Below are 21,044 nucleotides of genomic sequence, written 5' to 3'. Positions count from 1 at the left end.
TGGTTGTCTTTCTGCCACTCTAAAAGGTTGTGGTACACTTCCTTAAGGAGCATTGCCACCAGCACTTAACCTCTTGCTATAATATAACATGATTATTTCTGAATTCAAATGAGAGGGATAATAGGTAAACACCCCTTATTTGTAACACAGTTATACTGACATCTGCTGTTTATGCAGGATCTCTTTTTGTTAAAGACTTAAACATTTTTTTTTCTTTTTTTTTTGTATTTTTCTGAAGCTGGAAACGGGGAGAGACAGTCAGACAGACTCCCGCATGCGCCCGACCGGGATCCACCCGGCACGCCCACCAGGGGATGATGCTCTGCCCACCAGGGGGCGATGCTCTGCCCCTCTGGGGCGTCGCTCTGCAGCGACCAGAGCCACTCTAGCGCCTGGGGCAGAGGCCAAGGAGCCATCCCCAGCGCCCGGGCCATCTTTGCTCCAATGGAGCCTTGGCTGCGGGAGGGGAAGAGAGAGACAGAGAGGAAAGAGGGGGAGGGGGTGGAGAAGCAAATGGGCGCTTCTCCTATGTGCCCTGGCCGGGAATCGAACCCGGGTCCCCCGCACGCCAGGCTGACGCTCTACCACTGAGCCAGCCGGCCAGGGCTAAACATTTTTTTTTAACTCCCAGTACCCCCCTAGATCAGTGGTTCTCAAAGTGTGCGCCGGGGGGGATTAGATTTGGGGGGGGCAGAGGTGTGGGGAATTGGCTGTAAGCTTGACAGTCTGCCCAACCCCCCACCTCACTTGCCTGATTAGGTTGCAAAAGGCTGTTAAGCTGTGGTGCTGTATTGTTTACACTACCCCATGTTCCCTGGAAAGACTGGAGGCAAGTTTCTTCTATCCTTTGTTTGTTGTGAAGTTAAGATGATATGTATGGTGGGAGTTTTGGATTGATGATTAAAATAAGGAATTGTCTCTTGAAGCCTTTTGGGGCCCTGGCCGGTTGGCTCAGTGGTAGAGCGTCGGCCTGGCTTGCAGGAGTCCTGGGTTTGATTCCCTGCCAGGGCACACAAGAGAGGCGCCCATTTGCTTCTCCACCCCTACCCCTCTCCTTCCTCTCTGTCTCTCTCTTCCCCTCCCGCAGCCAAGGTTCCATTGGAGCGGAGTTGGCCTGGGTGCTGGGGATGGCTCTATGGCCTCTGCCTCAGGTGCTAGAGTGGCTCTGGTTGCAACAGAGCAACGCCCTGGATGGGCAGAGCATCACCCCCTGGTGGGCTTGCCAGTTGGATCCCAGTCGGGCGCATGCGGGAGTCTGTCTGACTGCCTCCCCGTTTCCAACTTCAGAAAAATAGAAAAAAAATAATAATAATAATAAAATAAAAGGGGTGTGGGAGTAGATTAAAAATTTTTTTTAATTTAAATAAATAAATAAATAAACATAAGGAATTGTCTCTTGAAGCCTTTTGGATTTCTATAAAAGAAGAATATGTGGCAATATCTAAAAAAGCTTTGAACATTTTAGTATAATTTTCAACATCCTATTTATGTGAATTAGGATTTTCTACCCTCAACACAATTAAGAGTAAAAACAGAGGAATTCTTCAATGTATTGATGAGGAAATGAGAGTTTGCCTTTCAAATATATGCCCAAACATTGAAGAAATCGCCAGGACACATCAGGTTCATGTTTCTCATAAACATAAGAATGAAAAAAGTTAACACATTCGCAGGAGGACCTGCCAAATTTCTTAATCTTACTAAGAATGTATCTCTCTCTCTCTCTCTCTCTCTATATATATATATATATATATATAAGAAGATAACTTTTTTATTTTTTAACCCCTCTTTACAAATTCTCAAAAGCATAACTCAAAAAATGTAAAACATAAAAATGTTTTTTAATGTCAGAATAAATTTAATTTTGTCATTTTTTTGTTTAATTACCATAAAAGCATGCTTAGACCTTATATTTTTCTTTAATAATTCTTTAATTATTATAACATATTTCTCAGAAATTTGTATATAGCATGCCTACAATTATTTGTAGGATTTTAAATGTGCCCCGACTTCAAAAAGTTTGAGAACTACTGCCCTAGATTCTAAGTAATAGTAATTGACCTTTTTTTTACACTATATGCTGGGCCCTACTCTTTTAACATAAAATTTTAATCCTTATTCTTGTGAGATCACTATTATTATATCCTGAGGCACAGAGGTAGGTCCTAGGCCAAGGTCACCTACCTACTAGGTGGTAGATTTGAACCAAAACATCTAATTCAAGAGCCTGTGCTTTTTTTAAAAAAGTTTTTAAATTTTATTTATTCATTTTAGATAGGATAGAGAGAGAAAGAGAGAGAGAAGGCAGGAGAAGCAGGAAGCAACAACTTCCATATGTGCCTTGACCCAGGGTTTCAAACCAGTGACCTTAGCATTCCAGGTCAATGCTTTATCCACTGTGCCACCTCATGCCAGGCCAAGGGCCTGTGCTCTTAATTACTATAGTATACTGACTCATTAATATAGTCATTCCAAATACATTGGAGAATACTGAAAAGGATTAGTAAGAAAATTCAGAATGACCCATAATCTCAGTTGCTACAGATTATACGTTTTTTGTTCTGATGAAGTAATATAAGATATAATGGTCTGAGGTGCCCTTTAAAATAGTGAGGTTTTGTTTGTTTTGAAGGAATGGATAGGCATACAGATAAGACAGAAATTTATCTCAATTAATTATTGTGGGAATCAGATGATGAGTAAATGGGGATTTATTAATACCTCAGTAGTTCTGCTTGACTGGTGGTGGCACAGTGAATAGAGCTTCCACCTGATATACTGAGGTCCCGTTTCAAAATCCAAAGGTCTCTGGCTTGAACCCCATGGTCACTGGCTTGAGCAAGGGGTCACTGGCTCGGCTTGCGCCCCCCTGCCCAAGGCATGTATGAGAATCAGTGAACAACTCAAGTGACACTACTACGAGTTGATGCTTCTCATCTCTCTCCCTTCCTGTCTCTGTCACTCTAAAAAAAATATATAGTTCTATCTTCTTATGTATATGTTCAAAATGTTCCTTAAAAGGCATTTTATTGGCCCTGGCCGGTTGGCTCAGTGGTAGAGCATAGGCCTGGCGTGCAGGAGTCCCGGGTTCGATACCCGGCCAGGGCACACAGGAGAAGCGCCCATCTGCTTCTCCACCCCTCCCCCTCTCCTTCCTCTTTGTCTCTCTCTTCCCCTCCCGCAGCCGAGGCTCCGTTGGAGCAAAGATGGCCTGGGCGCTGAGGATGGCTCCATGGCCTCTGCCTCAGGCGCTAGAATAGCTCTGTTCGCAACAGAGTGACGCCCCAGATGGGTAGAGCATCGCCCCCTGGTGGGCATGCCAGGTGGATCCCGGTCAGGCGCATGCGGGAGTCTGTCTGACTGCCTCCCCCCCAACCCCTGTTTCCAGCTTCAGAAAAAAAAAATACAAAAAAAATAATAATTTTTTTTTTAAAAGGCATTTTATTTATTTTTTTATTTTTTATTTTTTTTACAGAGACAGAGAGTCAGAGGGATAGACAGGGACAGACAGACAGGAATGGAGACAGATGAGAAGCATCAATCATTAGTTTTTCGTTGCGCGTTGCGACTTCTTAGTTGTTCACTGATTGCTTTCTCATATGTGCCTTGACCGTGAGCCTTCAGCAGACTGAGTAACCCTTGCTGGAGCCAGCGACCCTGGGTCCAAGCTGGTGAGCTTTTGCTCAAGCCAGATGAGCCCGCGCTCAAGCTGGCGACCTCGGGGTCTCGAACCTGGGTCCTTCCACATCCTAGTCCAACGCTCTATCCACTGTGCCACTGCCTGGTCAGGCCCTTGAAAGGCATTTTAAAAAGCAAAGGATACATGCCAATTGCAAATAATTAAACAAAAAAGGAACCCTTTTTTTAAAAAAAAAAAAAAAAAAGAAAAAAAAAGCTTTTTTTTGGAAACAGGAAGAAGGAAAATATTACTCTCCAAAATACTAATTTATACTACCCCCCTGCAATATTTGAGGTAATTACTGCTCATTTCTCTCAACATGGACTCTTATGTTTGTAAGGATTTGGGACGGGTTTGTTTCAGAGGGGGAAAATCCCCTTTCAAATTCGAGTTGGATAAATCTGCTTTGTAAGCATACTTATAGCCTGGCCAGATTGCTCAGTTGGTTAATATTGTCCTGAAGCACAGAGGTTGCCTGTTCAATTGCTGGTCAGGGCACATACAGGAATAGATTGATGTTCCTCTCTCTCTCTCTCTCTCTCCCTCTCTCTCCCTCTCTTTCCCCCTCCCTCCCTCCCTCCCTCCATTCCCTCTCTCTAAAATCAATAAAATGAAGAAAATAATTTTAAAGCATACTTATAGTTTGCTATACTGTAGTCGGAATGTTGCCAGTGTGTAATAGGAATATAAATAAGAACATGTAAATGGGTTTCTGTGTACTTGTAGTCTAAATATATTACTATTTTATTTCACTTTTTGTTCACAATTCTTTATAATAAACTTATCTAAAAGTTTATTTGTTCCTGAGTCGATGACACAGGTGTGCAACTTTTGGTTGATATTTTGTTCTCATCTATATTTTACAATTTGTGGTTTCACATCAGTTTTCATTTGTTTTAACTATAATATTTATCTATGAAAATAAAATTTTACTAGTTTATAAGGTACAAAATTTGTTAATGGGAGAGGTTGCAAATTGTGGACATTAATGAGCCCATAGTCATGAAGATTGCCCCACCATGTGCGCTTTTCATATCTTTTAAATTTTTTCTTAAAATTTCTGGGTGAAATGCTGTGAGTCTCTTTCATACTCTGCTAAAATAAAGCCACCAGCCTCTCTGGATTTTAATTAAATTTTCACCAAGGTAAGTGATATTTTAGGAAGGCTGAGGCAGGTAGGTCAAGTAGAAAAGCATTTATTATTAACTTCATGAAAGTAGTAATGCAGAAATAATAGAAAAATATCTTTTTGAGAGGACACTTCTGTTATGGCATTAAAGGATTGAAATATAGGCATTTTCCTAAATAGATTTTAAAATCATATATATGATAGGTTTTGAGTTTCTTTATTCTTTGCATGAAAGGCATAGAATGGCTGTTAAGGAAGTCGGCCTGACAGTTTTACGTGTAGAGCCATTGTCTTGGTTTATGTGATGGCTTTCCACCTTTAAAAAAGGTGCCTAGCCCTGGCCGGTTGGCTCAGCGGTAGAGCGTCGGCCTGGTGTGCAGGGGACCCGGGTTCGATTCCCGGCCAGGGCACATAGGAGAAGCGCCCATTTGCTTCTCCACCCCCACCCCCTCCTTCCTTTCTGTCTCTCTCTTCCCCTCCCGCAGCCAAGGCTCCATTGGAGCAAAGATGGCCTGGGCGCTGGGGATGGCTCCTTGGCCTCTGCCCCAGGCGCTAGAGTGGCTCTGGTCGCGGCAGAGCGAGCCCCAGAGGGGCGGAGCATCGCCCCCTGGTGGGCAGAGCATCATCCCCTGGTGGGCGTGCCGGGTGTATCCCGGTTGGGCGCATGCGGGAATCTGTCTGTCTCTCCTCGTTTCCAGCTTCAGGGAAAAAAAAAAAAAAAAAAAAAAAAAAGGTGCCTGACCTGTGGTGGCACAGTAGATAAAGCGTCAGCCTTGAACGCTGAGGTCACCAGTTTGACACCCTGGGCTTGCCTGGTCAAGGCACATATGGGAGCTGATGTTTTCTGCTCCACCCCCCCAATGAATAAATAAAATCTTTAAAAAAAAAAAGACTCAAAAAAAAAAAGATGAAAATATTATTTGATATAATTATGGGCACTTTTGTTTATATAACATGAGTGGGGGGTTTTTTCTCCCCTAAGATGTTAGCCACAACTGTTAGGGGTGAATTTATTTTAAGATCCAACTGAAATTTGATATTTTCATGTTTTACTGCTGTATAACAGTATTTTCTACATTATATTTTATGGAATTTAAGGATGATAATAGATGTTAATAGGGGAAAAAAAACTTCTTTGGACAAATAGATCGGCAAATGATGAGGCAGAGTGGGAATTCATTCAATAAGCCAACTTTTCCAAACTTCTTTTCTTTTTGGTGGAGCTTCTTGGGATACTAGTATTTCTTGTAAAAAACTTAGGAATAAACTCACATAATCTTTCTTTAGCTATGGAATTGCTTAATATAAGCAGAACCCCTTAGAAATTTAGATCTAATGCAGAAATATACCTGATTGTAAAAAGTTAGAGCAGCTACATTAGGGCTATTAAAAACTAAATCACAAGTGGGGAAACTTAAAATATTATTTAATGTAGAAGGATGAATAAACTGTGAACCTATACCCCAAAGCATTTGAGGCATTTTGGCTAAGTTTTATTTGAGTCTTCCCAGATAGATTTTGTAGTATGAATACTTGTAATTCCTTCTGCCTCTTTTATGCCATTCTAATTAAGAATTTGGATGCCTGTGAAGATAGAGCCAATTCCCTGCCTCATCAAGAGAGAGAGAGGCGGGGGTGGGGGTGGGGGGGTGGGGGGCGGGAGGGGGCAGACAGACTCCCACATGCGCCCTACCGGGATCCACCAGGGGGCGATGCTCGGCTGCAACCAGAGCCATTCTAGCACCTGAGGAGGAGACCATAGAGCAGGGGTCCCCAAACTTTTTACCCAGGGGGCCAGTTCACTGTCCCTCAGACTGTTGGAGGGCCGTACTATAAAAAAAAAAACTATGAACAAATCCCTATGCACACTGCACATATCTTATTTTAAAGTAAAAAAACAAAACTGGAACAAATACAATATTTAAAATAAAGAACAAGTAAATTTAAATCAACAAACTGACCAGTATTTCAATGGGAACTATGCTCCTCTCACTGACCACCATGAAAGAGGTGCCCCTTCCAGAAGTGCAGCGGGGGCCAGATAAATGGCCTCAGGGGGTCGCAGTTTGGGGACCCCTGCCATAGAGCCATCCCCAGTGCCCGGGCCAACCCTGCTCCCATGGAGCCTTGGCTGCGGGAGGGGAAGAGAGAGACAGACAGCGAGGAGAGGGGGAAGGGTGGAGAAGCAGATGAGTGCTTCTGCTGTGTGCCCTGGCCAGGAATCCAACCAGAGACTTCCACACGCCGGGCCAATGCTCTCTCTACCACTGAGCTAACCGGCCAGGGTGATAGAGCCTGTTAAAAGAAATTTTCTCTGACTTTGAGCTTTAAGAATTTGCCTTCTTGTGGTCATATAGTAAATATATATTTGAATGAATGATGGATGGATGGAAGAAGGTGGCAGTGATTGTGTAGACTTGTGATTAAGCTAATTCATATTATGGGTAATATATATTTTATATAGAGGAAAAGATGCCTTTATATTTTATATGATGTGCACTTAGTATATTTAAGTAGATTTTATGAGACATATTTTACCTATTAAGTTTTTTTTAGATCGTTCTTGTTAATAAATACATATTCAACTATTACAACTTCTCAAGCTATAACAGGATTAGACCTACCATTCTGAAATCTGATTGAGAGAAAGAATTAGAGAGTTTATATCTAATTTGTTTGCATTTTTAGGCCATTGATGAGCCTCCCTATTTGACAGTGGGCACTGATGTTAGTGCTAAATACAGAGGAGCCTTTTGTGAAGCCAAGATCAAGACAACAAAAAGACTTGTCAAAGTCAAGGTACAGTATACATAAATTTTAAAACTTGTGTTCAGTGTTTGATATTTAAACTTTAGTGAATATATTTAATAATTTTTTATGCAATATGTTTAGTTTCTTGGAGGTATAGTTTTAAAAATACCTGGGGAAGAAAAAAGCATTATTTGTGATTTTAAAATATTCCGGATGGAATGAGTTTAGATGAGTACATTTGGTATTTTGAATGCCACTTTACTACAGACTTGGTATTATTTGTATTATAGTTAGCCTTTTAGAGCTGGAAATTACCTTAGAAGTCATGTGGTTTAGTTCTTTTATTTTATTGTAAGAAAAATGAGGCTCATACAGGGTTAGTGAGTTTAGTTCTCCAGGGCCACTATAGCAAATTAGTGGCAGAATGGGAATCATCGTAGTATTAATTTTGACACCCATCTTTCCATTTTAACTATTAAATTGAGGTGTGATTTATAGTTGATGGTGTCTTATAACTATGAACTGTGGTAGATCTAGTTGTTGATTCCTTATCCTCTACCTTTATTGAAAAATCTTTCTAAAATACTTGTGTTTTATCTCAGATAATACATAAAAAGAAATATAATTGTTTACTTTTTAATATATTAGCAATATTGAAAAAGATGGGGAAAATGAAATAGTTGAAGGTAGATATTTATTTTGAGTGGAAACTGTGTAGGACACTGTTAAGTGGGGAGGGTAGGGATAGGAAGATGACCTAATCTCTGTCCTCAAGGGATTTATAATCCAGATTAGTAGATACCATATCAAGCATGGCTTTAAATATCACCAGTAAACAGTTCATAGAGGTTCTGTACTGCCAGTGGAGAGAATCATTCTCTTCTCGAGATTTTTTCATGCCCATGTTCCTTCCTTATGCATGGGTGTATTTAAAAAGCTTCCTGGAGCCTGACCAGGCGGTGGCGCAGTAAATAGAGCGTTGGACTGGGATGCAGAGGACCCAGGTTCGAGACTCCGAGGTTGCCAGCTTGAGCGCGGGCTCATCTGGTTTGAGCAAAAGCTCACCAGCTTGGACCCAAGGTCGCTGGTTTGAGCAAGGGGTTACTTGGTCTGCTGTAGCCCCACGGTCAAGGCACATATGAGAAAGTAATCAATGAACAACTAAGGTGTCGCAAGGAAAAACTAATGATTGATGCTTCTCATCTCTCTCCATTCCTGTCTGTCTGTCCCTATCTATCCCTCTCTCTGACTCTCTGTCTCTAAAATAATAAAAATAAAATAAAGTGGTTCCATTTAAATAAATAAATAAAATAAAAAGCTTCCTGGATTATTCTAGTTTATACCCCCTAGTTCAGAACATGGAGATAGGGCATTCAGCTGTAAATTTGTAGGATGCTAGTCTTGACACCACCTTTCCGTCATTTTCACGTGCTTGGTGCCTGTGAGCTCTTTTGTGATTGGAGTGTGCTGGTACTCTACAATGCCCTTGTAGTGGCATTTCCTGTTCTAACTTTATACACTGGTGCTCCAAAATCTGTTTATGATTCAAAGTTAATAAATTTTTTTTTTTTTTTTTTGTATTTTTCTGAAGCTGGAAACAGGGAGAGACAGTCAGACAGACTCCCGCATGCGCCCGACCGGGATCCACCCGGCACGCCCACCAGGGGGCGATGCTCTGCCCTTCCGGGGCATCGCTCTGCCGCGACCAGAGCCACTCTAGCGCCTGGGGCAGAGGCCAAGGAGCCATCCCCAGCGCCCGGGCCATCTTTGCTCCAATGGAGTCCCGGCTGCGGGAGGGGAAGAGAGAGACAGAGAGGAAGGGGGGGTGGAGAAGTAAATGGGCGCTTCTCCTATGTGCCCTGGCCGGGAATCGAACCCGGGTCCCCCGCACGCCAGGCCGACGCTCTACCGCTGAGCCAACCGGCCAGGGCCCAAAGTTAGTAAATTTTGCAACAATTTATTGATAAACTTTTTCACCATCAGTTTTCATTTGTTGAGTATTTACTATGTATTAAGCACTATATAAGGTATTGAAACTCAATCTGGTGTTAAGACACAGTCTCTCTATCCTTAGTCTAAGTGAATGGCACAGTTTCCTACACACATACTTTAAATAAAGTGGCATAATGCTTTTATGAGACAAAAATGCCTGGGGTACTGTGAGTGTAGGACATCTCTTTTCGTGGCTGGTATGTGAGCCTGTTGCCTAGATTGATTACCGCACACATTGGATAAGACCATGTTAATGGTACATTCCCTGTGCGAACTCTTGCTTGTGTAGGGAAGTATAGTGCTGAATACTGGAAGCTATCTTGTTTTTCACCAACTAATTAAATATTTAAATTTGAACCTTCACATCTGGTATAGTATGGTAGAGTTCTGGAGCTAGACTGTCTAAATTTGAATTTTATCGCTACCATTTACTAGTTCTGGGATCTTGGACCGATTACTTGCACTTTTTGTTCCCTAATTTTCTTATCAATAAAATGGGAACAGTCATACCTATCTAATAAGGTTGTTGCGACAATGATACGTTTGATGCTTGAGATTGATACTTAGCTCTCATTAACTGTTTGTTGCTACCGCTTATTATTAAGCTAGGCCTTCACAAAATGGTATATATTTGACCCTTGAAAAACATGGATTTGAACTCTACGGGTCTACTTATATGCAGATTTTTTTCAATAAATACTGTAAATGTATTTTCTGTTTTGATGATTTTTTTTTTTTTTAACAGAGACAGAGAGAGAGTCAGAGAGAGGGATAGATAGGGACAGACAGACAGGAACGGAGAGATATGAGAAGCACCAATCATCAGTTTTTCATTGCGACACCTTAGTTGTTCATTGATTGCTTTTTCATATGTGCCTTGACCATGGGCCTTCAGCAGACCAGAGTAACCCCTTGATCGAGCCAGCGACCTTGGGTCCAAGCTGGTGAGCTTTTGCTCGAACCAGATGAGCCCGCACTCAAGCTGGCGACCTCGGGGTCTCAAATCTGAGTCCTCTGCATCCCAGTCCAACTCTATCCACTGCGCCACCGCCTGGTCAGGCTAATGATTTTTCTTAACATTTTATTCTAGTAGCCTCCTTTATTGTAAGAATCCAGTATATAATATACAACATAATGTAATACGGTATATAACATGCAAAATTTGTGTTAATCAACTCTTTATGTTATCGATAAAGCTTCTGGTCATTAGTAGGCAATTAAGAGTTAAGTTTTGTGCAACTCAAAAGTTATATGTCTGTTTTCAGCTTTGGGGTTGGGGGGTTTGCGCCTCTAACCCCCATGTTGTTCAAGGGTCAACTGTAGCACCTAATAGCTTTAGATCTCCACCTCTTTTTTCCTCATATTGTAGGAAAAGAAATGGTGCTACTAAACTAATAACTAGTAGTCTTGAACAAAGTATGATATGTGAAACATCAAGTAATTTAATCTGTGGAGTTGTTTAATAAAATTTTTAATTAATCTATTTAGTGATTGAGATTTTATATAAAGTAGGCAGAGTTGTTTGTTTGGATTACTCATAATAAAAATGAATTTGTGGCCTGACCAGGTGGTGGCACAGTGGATAGAGCATCAGACTGGGATGCGGAAGACCCAGGTTCAAGACCCCGAGGTCACCAGCTTGAGCGTGGGCTCATCTGGTTTGAGCAAAAGCTCACTGGCTTGAGCCCAAGCTCGCTGGCTCGAGCAAGGGGTTACTTGGTCTGCTGAAGGCCCGCGGTCAAGGCACATATGAGAAAGCAATCAATGAAAAATTAAGGTGTTGCAACGTGCAATGAAAAACTAATGATTGATGCTTCTCATCTCTCCGTTCCTGTCTGTCTGTCCCTGTCTATTCCTCTCTCTGTCTCTTTAAAAAAAAAAAAAAAAAGAATTTGTGCATTGATGAGCTTGTGTTGCTTGATTCGGTGTGTGTGTATACATCTGGCTAATTAAATATATAATTTCTAGGTAACATTTAGGCATGATTCTTCAACAGTGGAAGTTCAGGATGACCACATAAAGGGCCCACTAAAGGTAATTTATTTATTTATTCATTATTAGCTCCAGTGCTTCATTGGGAAAAATGTTAATGATTATACTTGGTCATTTCTTTTTAATTCATTGATTATTTTGTTACCGAGTTAATAAATATGTATTTCTCTCTGAATAGATTATTAGAAAAGAGTAGATTTAATGCTCAATAAAACCTGATATAACAGTGAAATGTAACTGTTCAGAAACTGAATGAACATCAAAGAAGCATTGGTTGCTCTTTATTTACTTGTCATTTTTGGTCTCACCATGTATTACTAACTAACATGATAGATTTTTCAGAGTTAATAGTTGATGTAATTCATCTACATCATTAAGATTGTGGTGTAAATTCTATGATGATGTGAAAAGAGAAAAACAAAACAAAGCCCTTAGAGCTTATAATTCTTTGAAGTAACTACTAGCAAATGAAATTTGGCGGGGGGAAGTCATCGGGCAATCACAAGGGATGAACATGTTCATACATGCAGATAGATTTCTTTTTTTTGCATTCACTTTTCCTCATTGGCCAGTGAAATAAGTGATCTTTACTTTCTATTAGTGAATGTCTGAAAATGGACATTGGCCTGGCTGGGTAAACTTCAAAGTGATTCTAACAGAATTGAAGAAACATTTGTAGATGCAAGAAAAATCCTTTATTCATGAAGCTGTACTTTTTGGAGGTTTAGCTAGATGTGTGTATTTAGGTGCCATCTTTAACATTACTTGCACAAGTTTATCACTTGTCGGGACAAAAGGACAAAAAACGTGTACTTATATGATGTTAGCCACCATTTATTTAGCAGATTTATCTTTTTTTTTTTTAAGTGAGAGCAGGGGAGATAGACTCCTGCACGCACCCCAACCAGGATCCACCTGGCAACCCGTCTAGGGCTGATGCTCAAATAAATTGAACTATCCTCAATGCCTGCAGCCAATGCTCAAACCAGTTGAGCCACTGGCTGTGGTGGGGGTGGGGGGAAGTGAGAGGGGAAGAGAAGCACATAGTCACTTCCCTTGTGTGCCCTGACCAGGAATTGAACCCAGGACATTCATATACTGGGCCAATGCTCTGTCCACTGAGCTAACTGGCCAGGGCCTTTAGTATCTTCTTAATCCTCATGACTGCTCTTTATAGAAGAGGAAACTGAAGGAGGTAAAGTAATTCGACCAAGGTCTTACCACCAGTAATGGCAGAACCAAAACTCTGATAGTCTCACAACCTATATAATTGAAGCATTGTGCTCTCTGGATATTCAGAACACATACTCTCCCATGCTCTATTTATATGTTTATTAATTATTCCCTTATATATTTTATAGCTTTACAATATTTGATCTAAATTTATTTTTAATAAGTTCACACGAAAAAATACTTATATCACTTGAGTATTAAATTAAAATATCATACCATTTATTTTTTTACTGTAGTCAGTTAATGAAAATTTTGTTAATTTTCTGGAGTTTCTTTCCCTCTTTTAAGAATTGTGGGGGAAGCCTGACCTGTGGTGGCACAGTGGATAAAACACTGAACTGGAACGCTGAGGTCACCAGTTCAAACCCTGGGCTTGCCTGGTCAAGGCACGTATAGGAGCTGATGCTTCCTGCTCCTTTCCCTGCCCTTCTCTCTCTTTCCCTGCCATTCTAAAATGAATAAATAAAAAAAAATCTTAAAAAAAAAAAAGAAAAAGAATTGTGGGGGGTTAATAGTCTCTTCTCTGAACAAGTTTATTTTGTTATCACTGTAAAGACCATATACATTTTACTTTATTTGAGGTATAACTGACTTATTAGTTTCAGGTGTACAACATAATGATTCTGTTTTTTTATACATCTCAAACTGTTCATCACAGTAAATGTAGTTAACATCCACTACACATAGATACAAAGAGTTTTTTCTTTTTCTTTTGACATGGAATTTTAAGATTTATTGTTAGCAAATTTCAAATGTGCGATACAGAATCATTGACTAGTCAGCATGCTATAAATTACATCCTAATGACTTATTTGTAACTGTAAGTTTATCTCTTTTGACCCCCTTCATCAACCACCCCACCTTCTAGCAACCATCAATCTGTTTCTTTTATTTATGAGCTTGGTTTCTTTGTTTAGCATCCACATATAAATGGTGTTTAGCAATATTTGTTTTTCTCTCTCTGATTTCATTTCACTTTTGCATATATTATGTTTTATAATCCTCATAATTCTCTCAAAGGTCCACCGAGGTTACATGACAGGATTTCCTTTTTTTTTTTTTATAAATAAATTTTTATTAATTTTAATGGGGTGACATCAATAAATCAGGGTACATATATTCAAAGAAAACATATCCAGGTTATCTTGTTGTTCAATTATGTTGCATACCCATCACCCAAAGTCAGATTGTCCTCCGTCACCTTCTATCTAATTTTCTTTGTGCCCCTCCCCCTCCCCTTTCCCCTCTCCCTCTTTCCCCCCCTCTAAACCACCACACTCTTGTCCATGTCTCTTAGTCTTGTTTTTATGACCCACCCATATATGGAATCATGCAGTTCTTGTTTTTTTCTGATTTATTTCACTCTGGCTTGAGCAAGGGGTTACTTGGTCTGCAAAAGGCCCACGGTCAAGTCACATATGAGAAAGCAATCCATGAATAACTAAGGTGTTGCAATGTGAAGTGAAAAACGAATGATTGATGCTTCTCATCTCTTCATTCCTGTCTGTCTGTCCCTGTCTATCCCTCTCTCTGTCTCTGTAAAAATAAATAAATAAATAAAAATAAAAGATATTCTCCTTCCCTTATAATATTTTTTGATTGATTCTAAAGAGAAAGGAAGGGATAGAGAGATTGATTTGTCATTCTACTTATTTATGCATTATTGGTTGATTCTTGTATGTGCCCTGACTTGGAATTAAACTTGCACCTTTATTGTGTTGGGAGGACACTCTACTTGACTGATCTACCAGGGCTGGGCTCTTCTGTTTTATTTTATAAAAAGAACCTAATTTGTAGTCCGTTTATTCACTGTTTTTAGTGTCTTTTTTTATTATAAATAAATTTTTATTAATTTTAATGGGGTGACATCAATAAATCAGGGTACATATATTCAAAGAAAACATGTCCAGGTTATCTTGTCATTGAATTATGTTGTATACCCATCACCCAAAGTCAGATTGTCCTCCGTCACCTTCTATCTAGTTTTCTTTGTGCCCCTCCCCATCTCCCTCCTTCCCTTCCCCCCCTAACCACCACACTCTAGTCTAGTCCGTGTCTCTTAGTCTCGTTTTTTTTTTTTTTATTCATTTTAGAGAGGAGAGGGAGAGACAGAGAGAGAGAGAGAGAGAGAGAGAGAGGGGAGAGACAGAGAGAGACGAGGGGAGGAGCTGGAAGCATCAACTCCCATATGTGCCTTGACCAGGCAAGCTCAAGGTTTCAAACCGGCAACTTCAGCATTTCCAGGTCGACACTTTATGCACTGCGCCACCACAGGTCAGGCTTTTTTTTTTTTTTAATAGGGGGTAGGCCATAACATTTTATTTTATTTTATTTTTTAATTTTTTATTTTTTTTACAGAGAGAGAGTCAGAGAGAGGGATAGACAGGGACAGACAGACAGGAACGGAGAGAGATGAGAAGCATCAATCATTAGTTTTTCATTGTGACACCTTAGTTGTTCATTGATTGGTTTCCCACATGTGCCCTGACCGCGGGGCCACAGCAGACCGAGTAACCCCCCGCTCGAGCCAGCGACCCTGGGTTCAAGCTGATGAGCTTTGCTCAAACCAGATGAGCCCGCGCTCGAGCTGGCGACCTCGGGGTCTCGAACCTAGGTCCTTCCGCATCCCAGTCCGACGCTCTATCCACTGCGCCACCGCCTGGTCAGGCTTAGTCTTGTTTTTATGTCCCACCAATGTATGGAGTCCTGCAGTTCTTGTTTTTTTCTGATTTACTTATTTCACTCTGTATAATGTTATCAAGATCCCACCATTTTGTTGTAAATGATCCGATGTCATCATTTCTTATGGCTGAGTAGTATACTCTAGTGTATATGTGCCACATCTTCTTTATCCAGTCTTCTATTTTTTTTTTTTACAGTAATTAAAACCTTTAAGCAAACTCTTGGCCAATACAGCAAGAATCCATAAAAGAGTAGTGTCCTTAACATGGTCACCAAGTCCAAGTTGGCACCAACACCATTCCAGATCCCTACAAGTGCAACCCAACCCCAGTTCAGTCTGTTAGGAGCTGTCACAAGGAGCAGGAGTCCAGGAAAAGTCCACATCCAGGAAAAGTCCGCATGGCACTGGAATTGTCACAATTCTATACTTTGCAGCTCACGTCCAAGTCCCAATGACCGCTGCTTCTAGCTGGTAATGATTCAGGTAGACTGGAAAAGCCATCTGCAGCATGTGTGGAGATGGAGCTTCTGTTCTCCTCTGCCTGGAGAGATGAGACCAGGGTGCTTTTCCCTGGAGCTCTGCGACTGTGGCTTGGTAAAGAGAACCTTGGGATACATTAAGCTGGGTGGCAAAGGTAGATTCATAATAGAAGTTGACAAAAGGGGGAAAGAGAGCTCTAAATTAGGAGTAGGTCCCAGCCTGAAATATGAGTGGGGCATTGAGGTAGGAGGAATAAAGGAAACACTATATATTAAACAAAGCAGCAGAAAATAGGACTATCAACACCCACAACAGAGATCTTCAAGGGAAGAATAAAAAAGCTGACTATTCAGGCAAGACATAGTTAAGTGGCCCTTGTGCAAGTGAGATCAGTTTACCTGCTTCTTGGAAGAAATACCCTAGGCTCGTCCACAGTGTTGTAGATGGGGCCGACGGCCCTGGGCACCTTCAGCCTTGAATGGCAAACCCCAGCATTCTGGGCAAGGTTAGGTCATAAGTGTCTGGAGCAGGGCTGGAAGAGACTGAACCCTCCTTAGAGGAGCAAGGGTGAAGCTTACCTTTTTCCTCACAGCAAAGGCATGTAAGCCTTACACAGGCTTTAGCTCAATGCCCTTCCTTTTCACTATTGAAGCAGGACCCAGAATCCTATGAGACCCTTTTGGGGCCTTTAAGGGCGTATCCTAAAAGCTGGTAGTTCACCTGATCTCTATTGGGCCTTTTCTGCCTCTTGGTGCCTTAAAAGTCATGCTCAGAAGATCTCGCTGAGGGGTTTGAGAATCCCCATCCGCCTATATAAACCTTTTCCGTATATCTGGAGCTATTTCCAAAAAGACAAAATAATGTTATTAGCTGGATCAAATAAAAGAAGGTAGAAGTTTGCAGGAGAAAAAGATTTGGCGTCTCCTGTTCATCAGTATTAAAAAGAAATTTAAATTTTTTTAAGTATAAAACATGATATGGTAGACCCATAAGAGTTCCAGGATATGACCTCCCCCCTTTTAAACTTTTTATATTGACCTTAAAATATTTGCTGGGTACACTTTAATAATACCTTGACTTTAAAGATTGTAAGAAATACTCATAATTCAAAAGGTTTGACAAAATACAGTAAATGCTTTTGCTACATATGCAGGAGCATTGTCCGTTTTAACCAGTTTAGGAAATCTAATAATAGAAAAATGCATACAGACAATGAGCTATAACATGCTTAGCAGCCTCTCCTGTTCTGGCAGAGGTTACTATAAATCCAGTGTAAGTATCCACTGTAACGTGGATGTAGGACTGTTTGCCAAATGATGGTTTATGAGTAACATCCATTTGCCAAAGTTGTCCTGGTAGGAGTCCTTGAGGGTTAACTCCAAATGAAGAGACAGATTGTAGAATAGGACACCTTGGACAGGATTTACTAATCTGCCGTGCTGCTTCCCGAGAAAGTTGAAACTGCTTACACAGGGCTGCAGCGTTCTGGTGATGAATAGTATGAGACTGAATTGTTCGATTTGTCATGATTGCTCCAAATAATTTTCTTTTGGGTAGCTTGATCAACAAGGGCATTCCCTTGTGCTAAAGCTCCAGGGAGCATGGAGTGAGCTCGAGTATGTCCTATAAAACATGGAGCTCTATGTTGACATACAAGTCTTTGAAGAAGTGCTGAAATAGTTCATCAGCAGTTGTCCCTAAGACAGCAGTCTTTATAGTGGTAACAACCATAAGTAAATATTTGCTGTCTGTCTATAGATTAAAGGAGGAATATGGCAAATGCTGAAAAGCCATGATAATGGCATATAATTCTAGTTTTTGAGCTGATTTTAAGTTGACTGTTTCAGTATAAAGTTGTCTATTGATTTACAATAGTTATTTGCCATTTAATGGAAGTTTCCCAGAGCCATTATTGTTGATCCTTTGAAAAAAGGAACAATAATTTTGAGGCTCAAAACCTATAAGCTGTAAGGGTCGCCTATGCCCCTTGAAAATCAAGGAGGCGGCAAGATCAAAATATGGAAGTGTATTCCATGGGCTATTAGATGGCTCAATGTGCCCAAGCTGTAGCTGCTCTTGTACCAATTGAGCAGCAGCCCTAAGTTTTTCCTGAGAAAGGGGCCATTTCCTGTATGGGTCTACCCATACAGGATTATCTGATTTCCAAGTAATTGGGTCTACACAATGCATTATTGGGGTAGCAGGAGCTACCAAGGCCCCTATGCTAAATTTTGATATCCTAATCCACACCTTCTGGTATTGGGAGCTACTTCTATGGGGGTGAGAATTCTTCGCTGTTCTTTCCCTAGTCCCTTAGGCAAAAATTCCCGATCAAGCAGCTGAGTACTGACCAAACCCTTAGGACTGACAAGCAATGCTCCCGTATTTTTCAAAACATCTCTACCCCACAAATTAACGGCCATCCAGGGAGCACATGAGGCTTAAAAAATCCCGAATGACCTTCTTAATCTTCCCAATGTAAAAAACTAGAACTTTGTTGAGGGGATTTACTCTGCCCTATACCTTGTAATTCTGTGGCTGCTGCATGAGTGGGCCAGGAAGGAGGCCAATGTAGCTTAGCAATAACAGATATGTCCACTCCAGTATCTAAAAGTCCTTTAAATTTATGCCCTTGTTTTGTTAGTTCCATTTCAGGGTGTTCCTGACCTATTTTTTTAAATCCAATTGGCAAAATCAGAGGAGCTAAATCACCGATTTTCTTGGGGCCTCTTTTGCAGGATGTGGCCTGAGAAGCAGAATTAGCATCCTTATACTATTCTTCTAACTGCCTGAATTAGCCGTGAGACAAATTCTTTTTTCTTTTTTTTTAATTTTGATGGGGTGACATTGATAATCAGGGTACATATGTTCAGAGAAAACATCTCTAGGTTATTTTGACATTTGATTATGCTGCATTCCTATCACCCAAAGTCCAATTGTCTTCCGTCACCTTCTAACTGGTTTTCTTTGTGCCCCTTCCCTCCCCCAAACCCCTCCCTCTCCTCCTCTGAATTAGAACTTATAAACATAAGTTTTTCTACCTTTATTTTATAAGTTTGCTTCAAATCTCTATATGAAAATTTGATTTAAGCTTTATCTCTGGTCTCATCTGACTACCTGAAGAATAAACCCGTTTCTTTGCAAAAAAAAAAAAGTACTTGTTGCCTCAGACTTTGGATTCTTTATGCATTATGGAAAATGCACCCATTGACTTCATTCAGTAACACTTCAGAGAAAACCACTGGACTGTTGCTTGGTCTTCTATCTTCAAATATACTTTTTTTTTTTTTAATTTTTATTCTTTCTCTTTTTTTTAAGAGAAATCTGAAGCTGGAAACGAGGAGAGACAGTCAGACAGACTCCCGCATGCGCCCTACTGGGATCCACCCGGCACGCCCACCAGGGGCGACGCTCTACCCCTCCAGGGCGCCGCTCTGCCGCGACCAGAGCCACTCCAGCGCCTGGGGCAGAGGCCAAGGAGCCATCCCCAGCGCCCGGGCCATCCCCGCTCCAATGGAGCCTTGGCTGCGGGAGGGGAAGAGAGAGACAGAGAGGAAGGGGGGGGGTGTGGAGAAGCAAAAGGACGCTTCCCCTATGTACCCTAGCTGGGAATCGAACCCGGGTCCCCCACACACCAGGCCGACACTCTACCACTGAGCCAACCGGCCAGGGCCACAAATATACTTTTCATACTGAAAGTCAACGTGGCTGGATATGTGATGTGTCTTCATTTCTATCTTGACAATGTGGGATTAAAGAAATATTTTTTCTTCTACTATATCTTTTAAGTACTCTAGCTGAGCTAATCATCAAATTAACAGAGACTGAGTAACCAGAAAATATCCAAAGTTTATTATATGGATGCACATTCAGGGATGCCATAAGAATAAGACCCCAAATGCATTGGGCAGCTGAAGCTTATATAACATTATGGACAAAGAGGAAAAGATCCGGTCCAGGGTTTCAAAGGAGAAAAATGAAAAGTATATCATAAGTAGCTAAAAAAATTGAGCACATAGTGGCAAACAAACTTCTGTTAGGCAACCATGAAACAATGGGACACAGAAGAGAATCTAGCTAACTGGCACCTGCTTGGATACTTCCTCTCTAATGCTAAGACGAACATGCTAGATTTCCGTCCTAGAGCAGACTTTTACTCTTAATCTTTTAGGCAGGAAAGGGTAGGGGTCAAAGAGTCTTTCTGGGTCTTTTGTTTCTTAATAACAAGCTTAGAATCAATATCTCAGAAAACATCTTTTTGGAGGCAAAACTTTGATTTTAATCAAAAACTTTAAAGTAACAAACCTCAGTAAACAACCAAACTACGAAAAACAGATTGTAGTACGAATGTTCATGTATGTCCTTGTGCCTCCTGACCATCCAGAGTACAATTTATTTATTTTAAAAATGTGTAATAAACATTAAAAAACAGGCAAATGTATATTCTTCTTGTTTCCATAAATTGGATATCAAACAAACATGACTTTAATTTAATAAATCTGTAACTGGAACTAATTTTATTTTTTGGAAAAAAAACTGATTCCTGGGGGTCAGCAAGCATTAAAAAAGACTTACTATTCAACTTGTTAAAGAATGAGAAGAATCTGGAGCCAAAATGACATCACTGGTCACTTGGTCTTCTGAAGATACAGATATATGGATTAAATATTTTTCTGTATTTTATTATTCATATTTTAAGTTTGAATTTATTTTCAAGTTTTTTGCTACCAGATATATCTGATCAAATATATTTTTGGTTAATTTTAATGGGATGACATTATTAAATCAGGGTACATATGTTCAGAGAAAATATCTCTACGTTATTTTAACATTGATTATGCTGCATTCCCATCACCCAAAGTCCAGTTGTCTTCCGTCACCTTCTAACTGGTTTTCTTTGTGCCCTTCCCCTCCCCCAAACCCCACCCTCTCCTCCCCCATACCCTGTAACCCCCACACTCTTGTCCATGTCTCTGAGTCTCATTTTTATGTCCCACCTATATATGGAATCATATAGTTCTTAGTTTTTTCTGATTAACTTATTTCACTCAGTATAATGTTATCAAGGTCCATCCATGTTGTTGTAAATGATCCGATGTCATAAT

At 40.6% G+C, this 21,044-nt stretch overlaps 1 protein-coding gene across 5 annotated transcripts in view; it reads left to right on the top strand.

Moving 5' to 3' along the window:
• Nucleotides 1-21,044, top strand: part of ARID4B (AT-rich interaction domain 4B) — a 195,843-nt gene that overhangs the window by 64,143 nt on the left and 110,656 nt on the right. For all 5 annotated transcript variants that reach the window (XM_066382500.1, XM_066382490.1, XM_066382472.1 and 2 more), the window contains exons 3-4: nt 7,497-7,607; nt 11,520-11,585. In XM_066382500.1, the coding sequence (XP_066238597.1) occupies nt 7,497-7,607; nt 11,520-11,585 (177 nt within the window). The remainder of the gene's footprint in view (nt 1-7,496; nt 7,608-11,519; nt 11,586-21,044) is intronic.

The sequence above is a fragment of the Saccopteryx leptura genome, chromosome 1, assembly GCF_036850995.1.
Source record: "Saccopteryx leptura isolate mSacLep1 chromosome 1, mSacLep1_pri_phased_curated, whole genome shotgun sequence".
Lineage (NCBI taxonomy): Eukaryota > Metazoa > Chordata > Mammalia > Chiroptera > Emballonuridae > Saccopteryx > Saccopteryx leptura.
This window is presented reverse-complemented; position numbering and strand designations above follow the sequence as displayed.